Genomic DNA, 18,185 nt, shown 5'->3' with positions numbered 1-18,185 from the left:
GCTCCAGCCATTGCAGCCATCTGGGGAGTGAAACAGCAGATGGAAGACCTCTCTCTGTCTGCCTTTCAAATAAATAAATCAATCTAAAAAAAAAAAAACAAAAAAAAAAAACCAGTGGCAGAAATGGAAATACAAGCCAGGTCTAACCACCTGCGTAGACTTGTTTCCCCGTGAGAACACGCACTTCAGAACACCATTCCAGGCAGGCCTGGCACAGCAGGGTGAGCCAGGGACCCATCTCTGCTGCTGATCCAGCCTCCTGCTACTGCGCCCACACAGGAGAGAGGGAGCTCCCTGCTCCTGGCCCAGCCTGGCCCCACTCCAGATGTTGCAGCACTCCAAGAGTGAACTAGCAGACTGAAGAGCTCAATCACTCCCTCTCTTTGCCTTTCCAATAAATAAATAAATCTGCTTCTAAAAAGTCATTCTATTGTCCAGATTACTAAACTAGTCCTTAAAAACCGTCACTGAAAATCATGTTGGCAAGAGCTAATAAGCAGCTCCTGAGCAGGGCCAGCACTGTGGTGTAGCAAGTAAAGGTGCTGCCTGCAGTGCTGGATCCCATATGGACACTGGTTCAAGTCCCAGCTGCTCCACTTCCAATCCAGCCATCCGCTTTGGCTGGGAAAGCAGTGGAAGGTGGCCCAAGTCCTTCGGTCCCTGCACCCATGTGGGAGACCCAGAAGAAGCTCCTGGCTCCTGGCTTCAGATCAGCTCAGCTCCAGCATTTGGCGTATGAACCAGCAAATGGAAGACTGATTCTCTCTCTTTCCCTCTCTCTGCCTCTGCGTCACTCTACCTTTAAAATAAAAATAAAAATAAATCTTTAAAAAAAATATAGCTCCTGGCCAGCTCCACGGCGCACTTGGCTAATCCTCCGCCTATGGTGCCAGCACTCGGGTTCTAGTGCCGGTTGGGGTGCTGGTTCTGTCCCGGTTGCTCCTCTTCCAGGCCAGCTCTCTGCTGTGGCCCGGGAAGGCAGTGGAGGATGGCCCAAGTGCTTGGGCCCTGCACCCGCATGGGAGACCAGGAGGAAGCACTGGGCTTCTGGCTTCGAATCAGCACAGTGCACCGGCTGTGGCGGCCATTTGGGGGGGTGAACCAACGGAAGGAAGACCTTTCTCTCTGTCTCTCTCTCTCACTAACTATGCCTGTCAAAAAAATAAAAAATAAAAAAAAAAAAATATATATATATATATAGCTCCTAAGCATGCAAGAAAACATTTCCTAAACCCTCAAGCTTCTGTAATTTTAAGTGTCAAGGAAATTCTAGCTATTTCCTCTCCTATCTGTGGAAATCCTAAATAAAATCTCTTAATCATGATTTTAAACTAAGTATCCCAACCTTGGTGACAACATCAACTTAGAGTAGCTCCCACACTCCTCCCAGGGGACCTGGGGCTGCAACCAGAGACCAACAAGCACCAGGTGCCCTCCTGACCACCAGCCCCACAGGAGCAGAGAAGGCTGCCATGCTACCCCTGCTGCCTTCTACCAAGGCCAAGGTCTCTGGGCTGCTTTCAGTAGCTCATAGGGCCATCCTATGTGTCACTTTAAGACACGACGGTACAAACCATCTGGCAGAATAAAACAGAACCACTAAGTTCTTCCACCTTAAATAAAAGTTCTCCTTCCCAGCCTTGGATGAGCTGCCAGCACTAGATGGGTCCCCACCACCTCCACTCCCCAGGGCAGTCAGCTGTGTTCAAAGTGCTGCATCCTGCATTGAGAACCACAAACGGGGAAGCCTACGCCACAGCCCAGTCCTGGAGAAGGCAGGCCACCTGCGGGACCACCCGGCTGAGGAAATGGGTGAAGAGCAGTAGACAGTGTGGGAGGAAGACAGGAGCCCTTGCACAGCACAGATCTGTCCCAACTTACCAGACGACCAGACTCAAGCCACATGCTAGTGCCATGTGTCCACTGACCACAGCAGGACAAAGAACCTATTAGAGATGAGACCCACCAAACAGCACAGCATCACGTTGTCCCACAGGGCTCTCGAAGCAGCAGACCTGGGTACAGAAACTGGTTTTGCCTCTTTTTAGCCACTTTAATCCTGAACACTTAGTACATCTTAAGATCTCTCCACGAGCCCCTCAGGCAGCTACAAGACCTACAGGAGGCAAAATCAGAGCATCCTGGAGTCTGACTCCCGGCCGAGGCTCAACGGCATCAGCTGCACACGCTGGGGCAAGAACAGACAAGCAGGTGGCACCAGCACGGCTGGCCCCTGCTGCCACCATCGTGGCACACAGAGGCACACAGAGGTTCTACAACCCCAGACACAACTCCTCATAGATACCTTTTTATCTGAAGGGCTGGAGCTCTTGGACACCAGAGCAGCTTCGACAAGGCCCTGCTCCAGTAAGGAGTCATATTTTATGCTCCTCTTCCTGCTCCTTCTCGCCGTGTTTTCTGACTTTTGTCCATTTTCTTCTGGCTGGGACACATCAGCAGCGCCGTCACCACAAATGGAAGATTCAAAGAGAGGCTTTCCATTCATGTATGTTTTGGTGATCTTCAGCTTAATTTCTGGAGAGCCATTTTTGATAGGGGTAGTATTAGGAGGTGTCCCAATTCCTTTCATTTCCTGGGATTCGAAACGCAACTTGGCATCATGGGCACCAGGCTCTCCATTAAACACACGGGAAGTAAGATCTTTCAGCTTCTCCGCTGGGATGAAAGGAAGGGCATCGCGGCCATTGAACTTCTGCATGACGCCCTCCTGTATGCTGCTGGAAAGCTGGGCTTTGCTGAGGAACACGGAGCAGTCCCGATTCACCTCGCAGTTCTGGGTCTTTCCGTTCGCACCACCAAGGATTTCTGGTGCCTGCTTCATCTTTATGCACTTTACAACTTTCTGAACAGAAAGAGGACTTTTTTTGATGCTAAATTCCATCCAGCCCAGATGCTTCCGTTCTTAGAACACTACAGTATTAAAAAAGAAAATGCAACATATTACATTTAAACCCTAGGATAAATGTCAATAGTTCTACATTTCTGTGGGGTTTGGTGTTTTTTAAGACAATTTATGATGCTTTATAAAATGATTTAGATCACAAAGTACAGTTTTAATATCACAAAAATGACCCATCATCACAAAATGACAAAGTTGAAAGCAAAAACAAGGAGCTATTTAAAAAAAAAAAAAAAGTTACTTATTTATTTGACAATCAGGGCAACAGACAGATCTTCCATCTGGTTCACTTCCCAAAAGGCTGCAACAGCCATCCAGAAGCCAGGAACTCCATCCTGGTCTCCCACGTGGATGGCAGGATTCTAAGCACTTGGGCCATCTTCTGCCTTCCCAGGCACGTCAGCAGGAAGCTGGATCTGAAGTAGAACAGTCGAGACTCGAACCAACATTCCAGTATGTGATGCCGGTGTTAAGAGCCAGTGCTTAACCTGCTGTGCCACAACACTGGCCCCAACAAGAAACCATTTAAAGGAAGAATAAGGACAACTGTCAATCAAGGACAGACCACCACCAGCAACACTTAGTGTGGCCCTGAACACATAACGATCAAGTAATCCTCCCTGAAAGCCACATTACCACCTGCCTCAGGATGGCATGCACTTAAAGGAGCCCATGTGCAAGGCACCTGGTGTGCAGGCCTCGGCGAAGGACAGCAGGGAAGAGCTTGGAGTAAAATAAACCCTCCCACCACAGCTGAGACGGACTTCGAGGCAAAGACTCAGCAACATGCCCAAAATCACTTGGTCACAGAAATTCGAAATCAGATCTTCCAACTCCCAGCTCACTATTAGCTCCAGGCTGATGAAAAAAAAATGAAGAAGAGAGGTAACAGGAAGAAGCAGCGCACTGAATCAGCCCTGGGTTGTGCTCCACCAGGTGTCCGTCCCCATCTGCTCCTTGGCCAGGTCCACATGAAACAGTGCAGCACATGCGCGTGTGTGCAGCCATCCTCTGAGGATGGACCAGTCCAAGGCAACACTGTGAAGCCATGGGAACACACTGCACCACATGAGGCCGAAGTGCAGAGGGTGCACACTGGCGCCAGTGTGGTGATACAGGGTCTACACTGTGCAGCTGCAGCCCCCAGTCAGACAGCTGGTGAAGGGATCAGAGCCACAAAAGAACCAGGAGTAAAGAAAAGGCAGGGGCCGGCACTGTGGTGCAGCAGGTAAAGCCACCACCTGCAGTGCCAGCATCCCATACGGGTGCCAGTGCAAGTTCCGGCTGCTCCACTTCCCATCCAGCTCTCTGCTATGTCCTGGGAAGGCAGTGGAGGATGGCCCAAGTCCTTGGGCCCCTGCACCCACATGGGAGACCCGGAAGAAGCTCCTGACTTCAGTCTGGGCCAGCTCTGGCCATTGCGGCCCTTTGGGAGTGAACCAGCAGATGGAAGACCTCTCTCTCTCTCTGCCTCTGCCTGTCTTTAACTCTGCCTTTCAAATAAATAAATAAATCTTAAAAAGCGGGGTTGGTGGGGGGGGGGGGGGGGAGTAGGGAAAACAACTGGCAGGAAGACCTGGCTGGGAGACATCTACCAAGGACACACCACCACAGACCCACTGAGGCCCTCTCAGAAAGCAGCAACCAGCAGCATGAGACACCAGGGGAACGAGGGAACAGGAAGGACCACAGATGCTCAGGGAGGCAGAGCAGTCTCAGTCCTCAACTGGGGACAACCGTATCCTGCAGGGACACTGAGTCCCACCTGGAAACATCTTCACTGTCACCACCGGGAGGCTGCTACCGACATCTGCTGGGCAGAGGCCTAACACCCTGTGAAGGATGGCCCACAACCACAAAGATCTGGCTCAAGTGCCCACGGTGCCAAGATGGAGACAGTCTGCTGTGGTGTCTGCAGCAGCTGAAGGGGAAGAAAAGAGAAGTTCACAACAATCTCAAGGGCAGACACGGTGGCCTCATGAGTTAAAGCTGCCGCTGGGGATGCCCATATCCCATATCAGGGTGCTGGTTCAAGTCCTTTCTGCTAATGCATCCTGTAAGACAGCAGATGACGGCCCAAGTATTTGGGTCCCTGTCACTCACAAGAGACCCAGATGGGGGCCAGCACTGTGGCGTAGTGGGTAAAGCCACCACCTGCAGTGCCGGCATCCCATATGGGTGCTGGTTCGAGACCCAGCTGCTCCACTTCCCATCCAGCTCTCTGCTATGGCCTGGGAAAGCAGTAGAAGATGGCCCAAGTCCTTGGGCCCTGCACATACATGGAAGACCCAGGGGAAGCTCCAGGCTCCTGGCTTCGGATTGGCTCAGCTCTGGCCATTGTGGTCATTTGAGGAGTGAACCAGAGGAATGGAAGACCTCTCTCTCTGTCTCTGGCTCTACCTATCTCTGTAACTCTTTCAAATAAATAAAATAATTCTTAAAAAAAAAAAAAAAAAAAAAAAACCACACACACACACACCACAAGAGAGACCCCAGATGGAGTTCCTGGCTCCTGACTTCAGCCTGGCACAGCCCTGGATGTTGTGGGCATATAGGGAGTGAACCAACAGATGAAAGATGTCTCTCTCTGCCTCTTCCTTTCTGTCACTTCTTCAAATAAATAAATAAGTAAATCCTAAAAAAAAGGACCCAAGTTCCAGTTCACCTGCACAGGCACCAGACAGCCTTTTTGTTTTTTCAAAGGTGTAACAGAATAGCTCCTCTTCCAGCTCCTACCAGACCAACTGTCCCACAAGTAAAAACTATAATCTTGTAACCAAATACAAAAAACGACAGGAAGGCCCTGGAACGCAAGGAGAGCAGAGAGAAAACACACGCAAGTCCGCTCCGCAAAGGCAGAACTGTCCTGACTCAACGCTCCAGCTCGTACCTGAGGGACTGGGGGGCAAAGCAGCAATGAAAGCAGAGGGGCGTCTCGAAGGGGACCCCGCGCTTTCCAGACCACCCCCAACTCTGTTCCTACTGACTGTTAAGCCCTTTCTTGAGGGCGGGGAGGGGGACTGTTGGTTTCTTTGTGTGTTTTGTCATTTTTTCCTCCCGACTGCTAAGTTGCACCTCCAGGTCTAGAATGGGTGTGCCCCTGGGGAGCACTCGGGGGACCCGACCAAACGACTTCCCTACAGGGGAAGCTGGACACAGCACACAGCTCCTCACCAGCAGTGGGACACTCCCAAGGAGCCAGGCACAGGTGGTGCGGAAGGTCTTCTGGAGAACAAGAACAGGAAATTACTGTTTTCATGACTTGCAGACTTGGGAAAGAAAAGCAGACACTGAAATAAAATCAGCTGCTGACTGAGTATAGCAGACTAGACACAGCTAAAGCAGAGTCAAAGACAGACTGAACAAATCATCAAGGAAAAAGTTGACAGAGACGAAAAATATTTGAGAGATTAAGAGACATTACAGCCGGCGCCGGGGCTCACTAGGTTAATCCTCCGCCTTGGGGCGCCGGCACACTGGGTTCTAGTCCGGGTCGGGGCGCCGGATTCTGTCCCAGTTGCCCCTCTTCCAGGCCAGCTCTCTGCTGTGGCCCGGGAGTGCAGTGGAGGATGGCCCAGGTCCTTGGGCCCTGCACCCCATGGGAGACCAGGAGAAGTACCTGGCTCCTGCCATCGGATCAGAGCGGTGCGCCGGCCACAGCACGCTGGCCATGGTGGCCATTGGAGGGTGAACCAACGGCAAAAGGAAGACCTTTCTCTCTGTCTCTCTCTCTCACTGTCCACTCTGCCTGTCAAAAAAAAAAAAAAAGATTTATTTTTATTTATTTGAAAGAGTTACAGAGAGAGGTAGAGACAGGAAGAGGTCTTCCATCCTCTGGTTCACTCCCCAGATGGCTGCAACGGCCAGAGCTGGGCTGATCCGAAGCCAGGAGTCAGGAGCTTCTTCCAGGTCTCCCACATGGGTGCAAGGGCCCAAGGACTTGGGCCATCTTCTCTCTGCCATAGCAGAGAGCTAGATCAGAAGAGGAGCAGTCGGGACTAGAACCAGCGCCCATATGGGATGCCGGCACTGCAGGCCAGGGCTTTAGCCCGCTTGTCATGTTACATTCAGTCACTGCCATCTTTTATTCAGCCATCACTGGTTTCTAAGGTAAGCGCTAAGACAGGCATTTGGAGCAGCAGTTAAAGACACTCCCTGGGACACCCACCTGTCATATCAGAGTACATGTGTTTGAGTCTTCGCTTCACTTCCAATTCTGACTTTCTGCTAATGCACACTCTGGGAGGCATCAGGTGATGGTTCACGTATTTGAGCCCCTTCTGCCCACACCCACGTAAGACCCAAATTGAGTTCTGAGTTCCTAATTTCGCTCTGTCCAATCCCTGGTGTTGCAGACATGAAGATCTCTGTCTCTCTGCCTTTCAAATAAATCAATTAAATAAAATTTCCAAAAATAAGTTCATTAAGTACTTAAGAATTATATAACTATTTACATTTCACAGAATACATGTAGCATGACCTGACGAAGTCTAGCTGGGGAGGACAAGCAGTCCCCGTGGGACGACACGGAACAGAAGAGAAAGGGGACTGAGGGTTCAACGCAATCACTGAGTGGCAGGCTCCATTCCAGCATTCAGAAATCCAGCAGTCAGGGCCGGCGCTGTGGCGTAGCAGGTAAAGCCACCCTCTGCGAGACAGCATCCTGTATGGGCACTGGTTCAAGTCCCGGCTGCTCCACTTGCAGTCCAGCTCTCTGCTGTGGCCTGGGAAAGCAGTGGAAGATGGCCCAAGTGCTTGAGCCCTGCACCCGCAGGGGAGACCCAGAAGCAGCTCCTGGCTTCAGAACAGCTCAGGCTCCGGCCATTGTGGCCCTTTGGGGACTGATCCAGAGGATGGAAGATCTCTCTCTCTCTCTCTCTCTCTCTGCACTCGCATGGGAGACCAAGAGGAAGCACCTGGCTCCTGGCTTCGGATACACGCAGTGTGCTGGCTGTAGCAGCCATCTGGGGGGTGAACCAATGGAAGGAAGACCTTTCTCTCTGTGTGTGTTTCTCTCTCACTAACTGCCTGTCAAAAAATGAAAAAAAAAAAAAAAAGAAAAAAAAAAGTAAAAGATCTCCAGAAGTGTTGGGTCCCAAACATTAACGTAACTACCAGAAGGTACATTCTCCAAAGGAAGGAAACCGATGAACCAGCTCACAAAGCAAGCAGCGGGCACGCTGCCGGCTGCGGGAGAGTGCAGCCCAGAGCAAGCCGACAGCGCTCAGGAAAGAGGTCCTCACAGAGAAAAGCACAACTAACAGAGCTCATGCAGACGACCATTCCCAAAGGTCTTTCACACAACTGGAAATCCTTGGGCTGCACTGGAAATGGAGAACTAAACAAGCAAAAACTCATTACCACCAGGAAAACAAAACACCATGCAAGAAAGTAGTACCCATCACAGTGTATGGTTTTAGCCTAACAATGTAACAATTTGTAAACATTCATTTAAACCAAAATCACCATAAAGTATAGTAGATTAAAGACGCCCAATGACCGTCACTCACCCCACCAAGAAATGAAGTCTATTTCTCCCCTCCCTTGAGTTGGGTCTAACTCCACGGCTTTCACCAACAGAACATGGCAAACTGACATGGTGTTACCCCCTTCCTTACAGACCCCGCCACCCTGCTTCAAGGAAGCCCAAGTAATCTCACGGAGACCCGTGCTACAGGGCTTGCGGCCCATGGCCAACAGACCCTGCCAAGAGCCCACCTACAGCTAGCGCCAACAAGTCAGCTATGTGCACAACACAAGCTGACCCCAGACAGAGCGAAAGGAGAAGCTTCAACTGGCTAACCAAGTCCAAACTGCCAAAGTGGGGACTGGCACTGTGGCACAGAAGGTTAAGCCTCCGCCTGTAGTGTTGGCATCCCACATGGGCACCAGTGGAGTCCTGGCTACTCCATTTCCAATCCCGCTCCCTGCTAACGCGCCTGGGAAAACACAGAAGATGGCCCAAGTCCCTGGGCCCCTGCACCCACAGGAGAGACCTGGAGGAAGCCCCTGGGCTCCACCTGAGCCAGCCCCAGTGGTTGCGGCCATTTGGGGAGTGAACCAGCAAGCAGAAGATCTCCCCGCACCCCACCTCTGGCTCTCCTCTGTAACTCTTGACTTTCAAATAAATATGTAAATATTTTTTAAAAAGCTTGTCAAAGTGGAAACAAATAAATGCAGTGTTTTCAGCCACTAAGTTACGAAATAGATAAGCAAAACTCCCTCCCTAACATCCAGACTATCGGGAAGAAATAGGAGAGTGGGAGGCAGAGGGTTAAGAAAATTAACCCTCTGGGGCTGGCTCTGTGGCACAGCGGGTTAAGTGGGTTAAGCCACCGCCTGCAGTGCCAGCATCCCAGATGGGCGCCAGTTTGAGACCCAGCTGCTCTACTTCTGATCCAGCTCTCTGCTGTGGCCTGGGAAATCAGTAGCAGATGGCCCAAATGCTTGGGCCCCTGCACCCACCTGGGAGACCCAGAAGAGGCTCCTGGCTTCAGATCGGCACAGCTCCAGCTGTTGCAGCCAATTGGGGGAGTGAACTAGTGGATGGAAGACCTCTCTCTCTTTCTGTCTCTTCTTCTCTGTGTAACTCTGCCTTTCAAATAAATAAATAAATCTTAAAAAAAAAAAATGGGGCTGGCACCCTGGTGCAGTAGATTAAAGCCCCAGCCTGCAGCACCGGCATCCAATACGGGCGCCAGTTCAAGTCCTGGCTGCTCCTCTTCCGATCCAGCTCTCTGCTATGGCCTGGGAAAGCAGAAGAAGATGGCCCAAGTCCTTGGGCTCCTGCACCCACATGGGAGACCCTGAAGAAGCTCCTGACTCCTGGCTTTGGATCGGCTCCGCTCTGGCTGTTGCAGTCATTGGGGGAGTGAACCAGTGGAATGGAAGACCTCTCTCTCTCTTTTTTTTTTTTTTTTTTTTTAGATTGATTTTATTTATTTGAAAGACAGAGTTACACAGAGAGGTAGAGACAGAGAAAGAGGTCTTCCACCCATTGGTTCACTCCCCAGATGGCCGCAACAGCCGGAGCTGCACCGATCCGAAGCCAGGAGCCAGGAGCTTCCTCCGGGTCTCCCATGTGGGTGCAGGGACCTAAGGACTTGGGCCATCCTCCACTGCATCCCCAGGCCACAGCAGAGAGCTGGATCAGAAACGGAGCAGCCAGGACCAGAACCGGCGCCCATATGGGGTACCGGCGCCCATATGGGATGCCGGCACTTCAGGCCAGGGCGTTAACCCGCTGTGCCACAGCGCCAGCCCCTTAACTCTGTCTTTCAAATAAATAAAGAGGAAAGGAGGGAAGGAGGGAAGGAAGGAAACTACCCCTCCTTATCTTCCACTGATAAGATTTAATACGTAAGTCTGGGTGCCAGCAGTGTGATCCAGCAGCTTACGCAGCCACCTGCAATGCTGGTATACCAAGCTGGAGCACCAGTTCATGTCCCAGCTGCTCAGCTTCTAGTCCAGCTCCCTCACGTGCCTGGGAAAGCAGTGAGGATGACCCAGCGCTTAGGCCCCTGTCCCACATCGGGGACCTGAAGAAGTTACTGGTTCCTGGCTCCTGGCTTCAGATCAGCCCAGCCCCAGCTGTTGCCGCCATTTGGGAAGTGACCCACTATCTCTTTCTCTGTCTTATTTATGTATTTGAAAGGCAGAGCTAGAGAAGGAGGGAGACAGAGATCTCCCATCAGCTGGTTCATTCCCCAAGTGGCCTCAATGGCGAGGGTTCTGCCAGGCTGAACCCAGGAGACAGCAGTTTCTTCCAGATCTCCCACGTGGGTACAGGGGCCCAAGGACTTGGTCCATCCTCTGTTGTTTTCCCAGGTGCATTAGCAGGGAACTGGATCAGAAGTGGAGCAGCCAGGACTCAATTCTGAGCCCATATGGGGTACCGGGGCAATTTTACCTGCTACCCCAATAAATAAATTAAAAAAAAAAAGGGGGGGGGGAGGAAGGAAACGCACATCCTTGAATAAAATTTACATAAACTCTAAGGCTGGAACTCACACCCCAGTTTCTGCTACATCATTTCCTGCCATCACTCCTGTCCTGGAAACTCCCAGCTAGAGAGGACAGCAGCCAGGAAATGCCGGGGGCACCACAGGCCTGGGGGACCAGCTCAGAAACAGCTGCGCGACAGCGGAGACTAGACAGACTGCCCGGCAGCACAGCACAGCCAAGAACAGGGCCAGGCTAGGGGCCAGAGCCCTGCTCAGATCTCCACGTGCGCCTCCATGCTCCAGCTCACACTCCGTCCCAAGGGGCCACCTGGGACTCCACCGAGGCAGGAGGGGTGAACCAGCAATGGGGCTCTTTCCATGTTTCTCTCAAATTAAAGAATAATTTTTAAAGTAATTGATTAAATTGATTAAAACCTTACACACACACACACAGCAAAATTTCCTTTACCTCAAGTTTATTGTCTTACAAAAATAAGCAGGAGTCCCCACCCCAAGGGAAACAGAGAAGGTAATGATTCCTAATTGGTTGTTACTACTTCTTCTGAACCAACAGACAGCCCTCAACTATACTCCGCCGATCCACAGGGCTCACGTGAGTCACTGGACCAACCTGACTTCTGCCGTTGACTGACCCAGCCCACTACTGAGATCCCTACTGCAGCCAAGAACGTACTGGTATCTGAGAAATGCAGACTAGTCCGGTCTCCAAAGGCAGACCCTTGACAAACAAGAATCACTATTAGGGCCAGCGCTGTGGCACAGCAGGTAAAACCAGTCTGCAGCACCAGTGTTCCATATGGGCGCCAGTGCAAGTCCCAGCTGCTCCATTTCCGATCCAGCTCCCTGCTAATGCACCTGGGAAAACTGTGCAGGATGACCCAAGTGCTTAGGCCTCTGCACCCACGTGGGAGGCCCAGAAGAAGCTCCTGGCTCCTGCCTCCTGGCTTCAGCTCAGCTCCGGCCCTTGCAGCCATTTGGGGAGTGAACCAGCTGATGAAAGACCTCTCTCTGTGTGTCTCTACCTCTCTCTGTAACTTTCAAATAAAATAACTTTTTAGGGGTTGGTGCTGTGGCACAGAGAGTTAACGCCCTGGCCTGAGGCACTGGCATCCCATATGGGCACTGATGCGAGTCCCGGCTGCTCCACTTCCAATCCAGCTCTCTGCTGTGGCCTGGGAAAGCAGTGGAAGATGGCCCAACTCCTTGGGCCCCTACACCCACGTGGGAGACCCAGACGAAGCTCCTGGCTCCTGGCTTCGGATCAGCACAGCTCCAGCCGTTGCAGCCATTTGGGGAGTGAACCATCAGATGGAAGATGTCTCTCTCTCTCTTTCTCTCTCTCTGTGTATCTCTGACTTTCAAATAAATAAATATATCTTTTAAAAAAATAACTTTTTAGGCCGGCGCCGCGGCTCACTAGGCTAATCCTCCGCCCAGTGGCGCCGGCACACCGGGTTCTAGTCCCGGTTGGGGCGCTGGATTCCGTCCCGGTTGCCCCTCTTCCAGGCCAGCTCTCTGCTGTGGCCAGGGAGTGCAGTGGAGGATGGCCCAGGTGCTTGGGCCCTGCACCCCATAGGAGACCAGGAAAAGCACCTGGCTCCTGGCTCCTGGCTCCTGCCATCAGATCAGCGCGGTGCGCCGGCCGCAGCGCGCCGGCCGCGGCAGCCATTGGAGGGTGAACCAATGGCAAAGGAAGACCTTCCTCTCTGTCTCTCTCACTGTCCACTCTGCCTGTCAAAAAAAATAATAAAATAAATAAAAAATAAAAAAAATAACTTTTTAAAAAGTTTATTTTACAGATTTTAGAACTCAAAAGAATCCAATAAACTGTACACAATTTATTTTAGGCAAAGAACAATGAGAAAAACTAACTTTTCCACACGCAACTTTCTCAGTGACCTCCATCTGTAGGCTTTCATTTTGGGTAGTGCTGCTTCTATTAAAACGTCATTTTGGGGTCAATGTGGTGGCGGAGCAGGTAAAGCCACTGCCTGCAGCAACAGCATCCCACATGGCGCCGGTTCGAGTCCCAGCTGCTCCACTTTCAATCCAGCTCTCTGCTGTGGCCTGGGGAAGTGGTAGAAGATGGCCCAAGTCCTTGGGCTCCTGCACCCGTGTGGGCGACCAGGAGGAAACTCCTGACTCCTGGCTTCGGATCGGCACAGCTCTGGCTATTGTGGCCATTTGGGGAGTGAACCAGCGGATGGAAGACCTCCCTCCCTCCCTCCCTCCTTCTCTCTCTCTAACTCTTTCAAATAAATAAATAAATCTTGTGTTTAAAAAATGTCATTTTTCTCTCCCCCCAAGGCAGAGCAAGCTGCCTGGAGTCAGACAAGCTTCTCGCACTCTCATGCCACGGCAAGCCCGCATCCATCCTGGGCTGCACACCAAACATCCCAACAGGAGAGAAGCGAGGGACGTCGGGAGCAAGAGCTGCAGGAGCCTCACCCAGCACTGGGCGGCGCCCAGCAGCATGCCGCCGACCCAGACCAGCCATGGCGTTCCGAGTCCCACCACCTGCTCTCAGTGTGCTCTCTGACTGGCCCAGCGCTCAGGCCAGCAGGCAGGGTGAGGATCCTCGCTGTGCAAACAATAAGGAGCAAAGGAATCAAGAGAGCAGGCACAGCGTTCAGTGAAGGCTCCACTAAGGAACTGACGTGAGAGCAAAGCTGGCGGGTGACATTTCTGTTTCTTAAAGGGCTTTCTCTTTGTTCTGAACTCTGAAGCTGAAGCAAACATAAATGCTTACAGAAAGACCATCAGCACAGTGAGGCGGTTCCATCAGACACAAGCTTAGGTCTCAGCACTAACGCGACTTACCAATTTTACAAAGAATCCTTGCTAGCTAAGCCGGTCCACTTCTCACATCCCCAAGCCCAGTGCCAGCCAATCACCACAGCTTGACCAGGACTCACCAGTCTCCTAACTGGCTTATGCACCAGGAGACTGGAACGTGTCAGAGTCGCAGTCAGTCTGGGGGACCTGGGAATCTGCATTTCTAACCATTTCCAGTGACTGATGCTGCCAGTCTGAGGACCAGGCTTCCCAACCACTGCACTAGGTTATGGTGCAGTAACAAGCCCAAAACCAGGTGCTACTTGGCTCAACCCAAAAGCTTCTTTCTGGCACACTTCCATTTGTTTCCAACAATGAGAAACAAGCAAAAGCAAAGCGCGTGGCTCTTAGAGTTTCCACCAAACTAGACCAACGCAATCTACACTGGACTCTGAGGAACAGGCTTTCCCGAGGAAACGGGCTCGTGTCCTGGCCCCTATCCTCACTTAAAACCCTCAAGGGCCTCCCACGCCCCTGGGTTAAAAACACTTCCCAGGCCCGAGCATTTGGTCTAACGGTTGACACTGCTCGGGATGCTGACTGCAGTCCATTCCAGAGAACCCAGGTTCAAGTTCTGGCTCCACTCCCAACTCCAGCTTCCTGCTACTGCGCACCCTGGTAGGAATCAGGTGCCGGCTCAAATCGCTGGGTCCCTGCCACCCATAGGGGAGACCAGGATTCAGTTCCTGGCTCTCAGCTTCAGCCTGGCCTGCCCCTAGCTATGGGAGCCATGTGGGGAGTGAACCAGTGGTGGGAGATCTCTGTCTCTCTCAATAAATAAGTGTTTTAAAAACTTGACAGAGCCTGGAAGAACTTGCCTGGCTGCTCTCCCCCAAGTTTCCTTCCGCTCCATCACAGGGCCCTTGCACAGGCCCTTCCCCTACAGAGCCAAGCCGCCCCCTGCTGCCCTGCATCGGCAACCACCCTGCCACAAAGGCTTCCCCGACCCCTTCAGAACACCCTCCCTGCGAAACACACCTAGATGCTTCCTTCAGTCTGCTTTTTGTTATGGGGAATTCTAAAACACATAAACATGGACAGAACAGGCGGAAACCCTCCACCGCAACACAGGCCAGTCCTGTTCTAGCCACACACTCCCCCTCCCCCTCCCCCCTTCCACAGAGCAGCTCACCACCTCATCAGCAGATGGCTGTGTGCAGCTCTCAAAGGCAGGGATACTTCTCTACATTTATTCAATTTTTAACCTATTTCAAAGGCAGAACAGCAGCAGCAGAAGAGATCTTCCATCCACTGATGCACTATCCAAATGCCTGCAACAGCCCAAAACTCCATCCAGGGCCCCCAGGACCTGAGCCACCACCGGCCCCTCCAGGCTGGGCAGAGACAGGCTGCGACTCTGGCACTCCCACATGGGCTGGGGCGTCCCAGCACTCTACACTGTGCAAAATGCTTCCTCCTGTGTTTTCATCCATGGAACAAATAATTCAGTAACAGATCTATACCACTGACGAGCCAAAACCCGTGTTCTTAGTCCCACGGAATTACAGACCTGCGAGGAGACCAAAGATCATCTCTGAAAAACCCACAAAATAGTCTTGCCAAAGTTAGTGAGCCTGAACCTGATCAAACTTCCATTTTAGCAATCAATCTGCAGGAAATACAGAGGCAAGAAGAACAAGCGAATCTCCACCACAGGCTGCCATTAGCGAAACTAGAATGTGAACAAGGAAAGACAGGGCAGTGGGAGACGAGAGCCTGGAGGCAGGTGAGCGGACCTCAGTACACAGGGCTCACCTGCAGCTGTCAGCCAACCGTCAGAGACAACACCAGCACTGCTTTTGATATCTGGGACAACCAGAATCTGGAACACTGATCAGTTATTAGGATTGTTGTTTTTTGCTGGTTTTGCTGATAGTGGTTTTTTTACATTTAAAAAAGTACTCCCTGGGCCAGTGCTGTGCAGCGGGATAAGCCACCACTCGCAGCATCCACATGCCTTGTATCAGAGTGCTTGGGATGGTGTCTCGCCTCTGCCTCTGCTTCCTATCCAGTTGCCTGCAAAAGCACGGCGCAGGCTCAAACACACATGTGCCTCCATGCTGCGGCCATCTGGGCAGTGAACCAAGACCCTCCTCTGCCTCTGGTTCTGTCTTCGCAAATAAAAATAATGTTTTAAAAAATAGTGAGACGGCTCGGTGGCGTAGTAGGGTTAATCCTCTGCCTGAGGTGCCAGCATCCCATGTGGGCACCAGTTCTAGTCCCGGCTGCTCCTCTTCTGATTCAACTCTCTGCTGTGGCCTGGGAAAGCAGTAGAGGATGGCCCAAGTGCTTGGGCCCCTGCACCCCCATGGGAGACCCCGAAGAAGCTCCTGGCTCCTGGTTTCAGATCAGTGCAGCTCCGGCCGTTGCAGCCATCTGGGGAGTGAACCAACGGAAGGAAGACTTTCTGGCTGTCTCTCCCTCTCACTGTCTGTAACTCTACCTCTCAAACAAATAAAAATCTTAAAAAAATAAATAAACAAACAGGGTCGGCACTGTGGCTCAGTAGGTTAAGCCTCTGTCTGCAGCACTGGCATCCCATATGGGCACCGGTTTGAGTCTTGACTGCTCCACTTCTGATCGATCCAGCTCCCTGCTAGTGACCTAGGAAAGCAGCAGAAAACGGCCCAAACACTGACCTGGAAGAAGCTCCTGGCTCCTGGCTTCAGACTGGCCCAGCTCCAGCTGTTGTGGCCATCTGGGTAATGAACCAGCAGATGGAAGACCTCTCTCTCTGTCTCTCCCTCTGTCTGTAACTCTGCCTCTCAAATAAATATTTATTTAAAAAAAGACACAAGTCCACTGCCCTGACAAAATGTAACATCCTACCTTCCTCCATGAGTACACAGCTGTAAGTTAAAATTGTCTCTGACAGGCAGAATGGTAGGGCAGCACTGGGCTCCCCCTTCTCTCCTCCCCTGCTCCCCTCTCTTGCGGTCACCCTGCCCCATCACTGCCACTCTCCCTCTCCTGCAGCCAACCACTCTTCTCTGTGCCCACCTCCGGTGCTTTGGAAGGCCATGGTTTCCTAGCCCTGATACTGGTCCTCAAGCTTCCTCTCTGTCCTCTGCCACTACACACGGCCCCCCATCCTTGCAGGGTCACTCAGGACACACAAGTCCATTCATAGCACCCTTGAGGCAGTTACGCCCTCCCATATCATACAGAGGATCTGTTCATTCAAATAGTCACTAAAAGCCTGCTATTCGGGTACCACCCTAGGCACTAGGGATATGACAGTGTTTGAAGTCAAGAAGTCCCCACCATCAAATACACAGAAGTAAAAATGCAAAAGGTCAGGGCCAGTAATGTGGCGTAGCGGGTCAAGCCGCCACCTTCAGTGATGGCATCCCACATGGGCTGCTCCACTTCCGATCCAGCTCTCTGCTGTGGCCTGGGAAAGCAGCGGAGAATGGCTCAGGTCCTTGGGCCCCTGCACCCGCGTGGGAGACCTGGAGGAGGATCCTGCCTCCTGGCAGGCATGGCTCCAGCCGTTGTGGCCAATTGGGGAGTGTGCAGATGGAAGAACTCTCTCTCTCTCTCTCTGCCTCTCCTCCCTCCCTCCCTCCCTCCCTCTCTCTCTCTTCTCTCTCTCTCTCTCTCTGCCTCTCCTCCCTCCCTCCCTCCCTCCCTCTCTCTCTCTCTTCTCTCTCTCTCTCTCTGCCTCTCCTCCCTCCCTCCCTCTCTCTCTCTCTGCCTCTCCTCCCTCCCCCCGCCTCCTCTCTCTCTCTGCCTCTCCTCTCTCTGTGTAATTCTGGCTTTCAAATAAATAAATGTTTTTTTAAAAAAATGAACAAATGTACAAGGCCAGGAAGATGAGTGCTGCGGTGGAGAAGTTGAGGCGAATCCAACGGCAGCAAGGTGTTCAAATTAGTGATGTGGGGAGGTCTGAGCCAAGACCTCAAGAAGAGCAAGGAGGGGCTGGCATCGCGACACAGCAGGTTAGGCCACTGCCAGCATCCCATAGAAGCACCAGTCCAAGTCTCAGCTGCCCCACTTTTTTTTTTTTTTTTAATTTTTTGCCAGGCAGAGTGGACAGTGAGAGAGAGAAAGACAGAGAGAAGGGTCTTCCTTTGCCGTTGGTTCACCCTCCAATGGCCGCCGCGGCCGGCGCGCTGCGGCCGGCGCATGGCGCTGATCCGATGGCAGGAGCCAGGTACTTCTCCTGGTCTCCCATGGGGTGCAGGGCCCAAGTACTTGGGCCATCCTCCACTGCACTCCCTGGCCACAGCAGAGAGCTGGCCTGGAAGAGGGGCAACCGGGACAGAATCCGGCGCCCCGACCGGGACTAGAACCAGGTGTGCCGGTGCCACAAGGCGAGGATTAGCCTAGTGAGCCTTGGCGCCAGCCAGCTGCTCTACTTTCAATCAAGCTCCCTGCTCACGTGCCCTGGAAAGCAGAGGAAGATGGCCCAGGAATCTGTGCCCTTCACCACCCGATAGGATACCCAAATATAGCTCCAGGCT

General features: G+C 52.1%; 1 protein-coding gene across 8 annotated transcripts in view; it reads right to left on the bottom strand.

Annotated features, from left to right (window-relative positions):
• Window positions 1-18,185, bottom strand: part of NSD2 (nuclear receptor binding SET domain protein 2) — a 99,731-nt gene that overhangs the window by 69,876 nt on the left and 11,670 nt on the right. For 5 of the 8 annotated variants that reach the window (XR_011386168.2, XM_070067968.2, XM_070067972.2 and 2 more), the window contains exon 2: window positions 2,306-2,931. Coding sequence is in view for 7 of the 8 variants with exons in the window: in XM_070067968.2 (XP_069924069.1) it covers window positions 2,306-2,902 (597 nt within the window). In the remaining variant the exon portion in view is untranslated. Of the gene's footprint in view, window positions 1-2,305; window positions 2,932-4,685; window positions 4,842-6,094; window positions 6,146-7,088; window positions 7,990-18,185 lie in introns of those variants that run through there. The other 3 variants (XM_089324860.1, XM_070067969.2, XM_070067970.2) reach the window with 3 other exon arrangements.

This window comes from Oryctolagus cuniculus, chromosome 2 (genome assembly GCF_051225735.1).
Source record: "Oryctolagus cuniculus isolate XC-2025 breed Fujian yellow rabbit chromosome 2, ASM5122573v1, whole genome shotgun sequence".
NCBI lineage: Eukaryota > Metazoa > Chordata > Mammalia > Lagomorpha > Leporidae > Oryctolagus > Oryctolagus cuniculus.
Note: the sequence above shows the minus strand (reverse complement) of the source record. Positions and strands in the feature narration are given on the sequence as shown.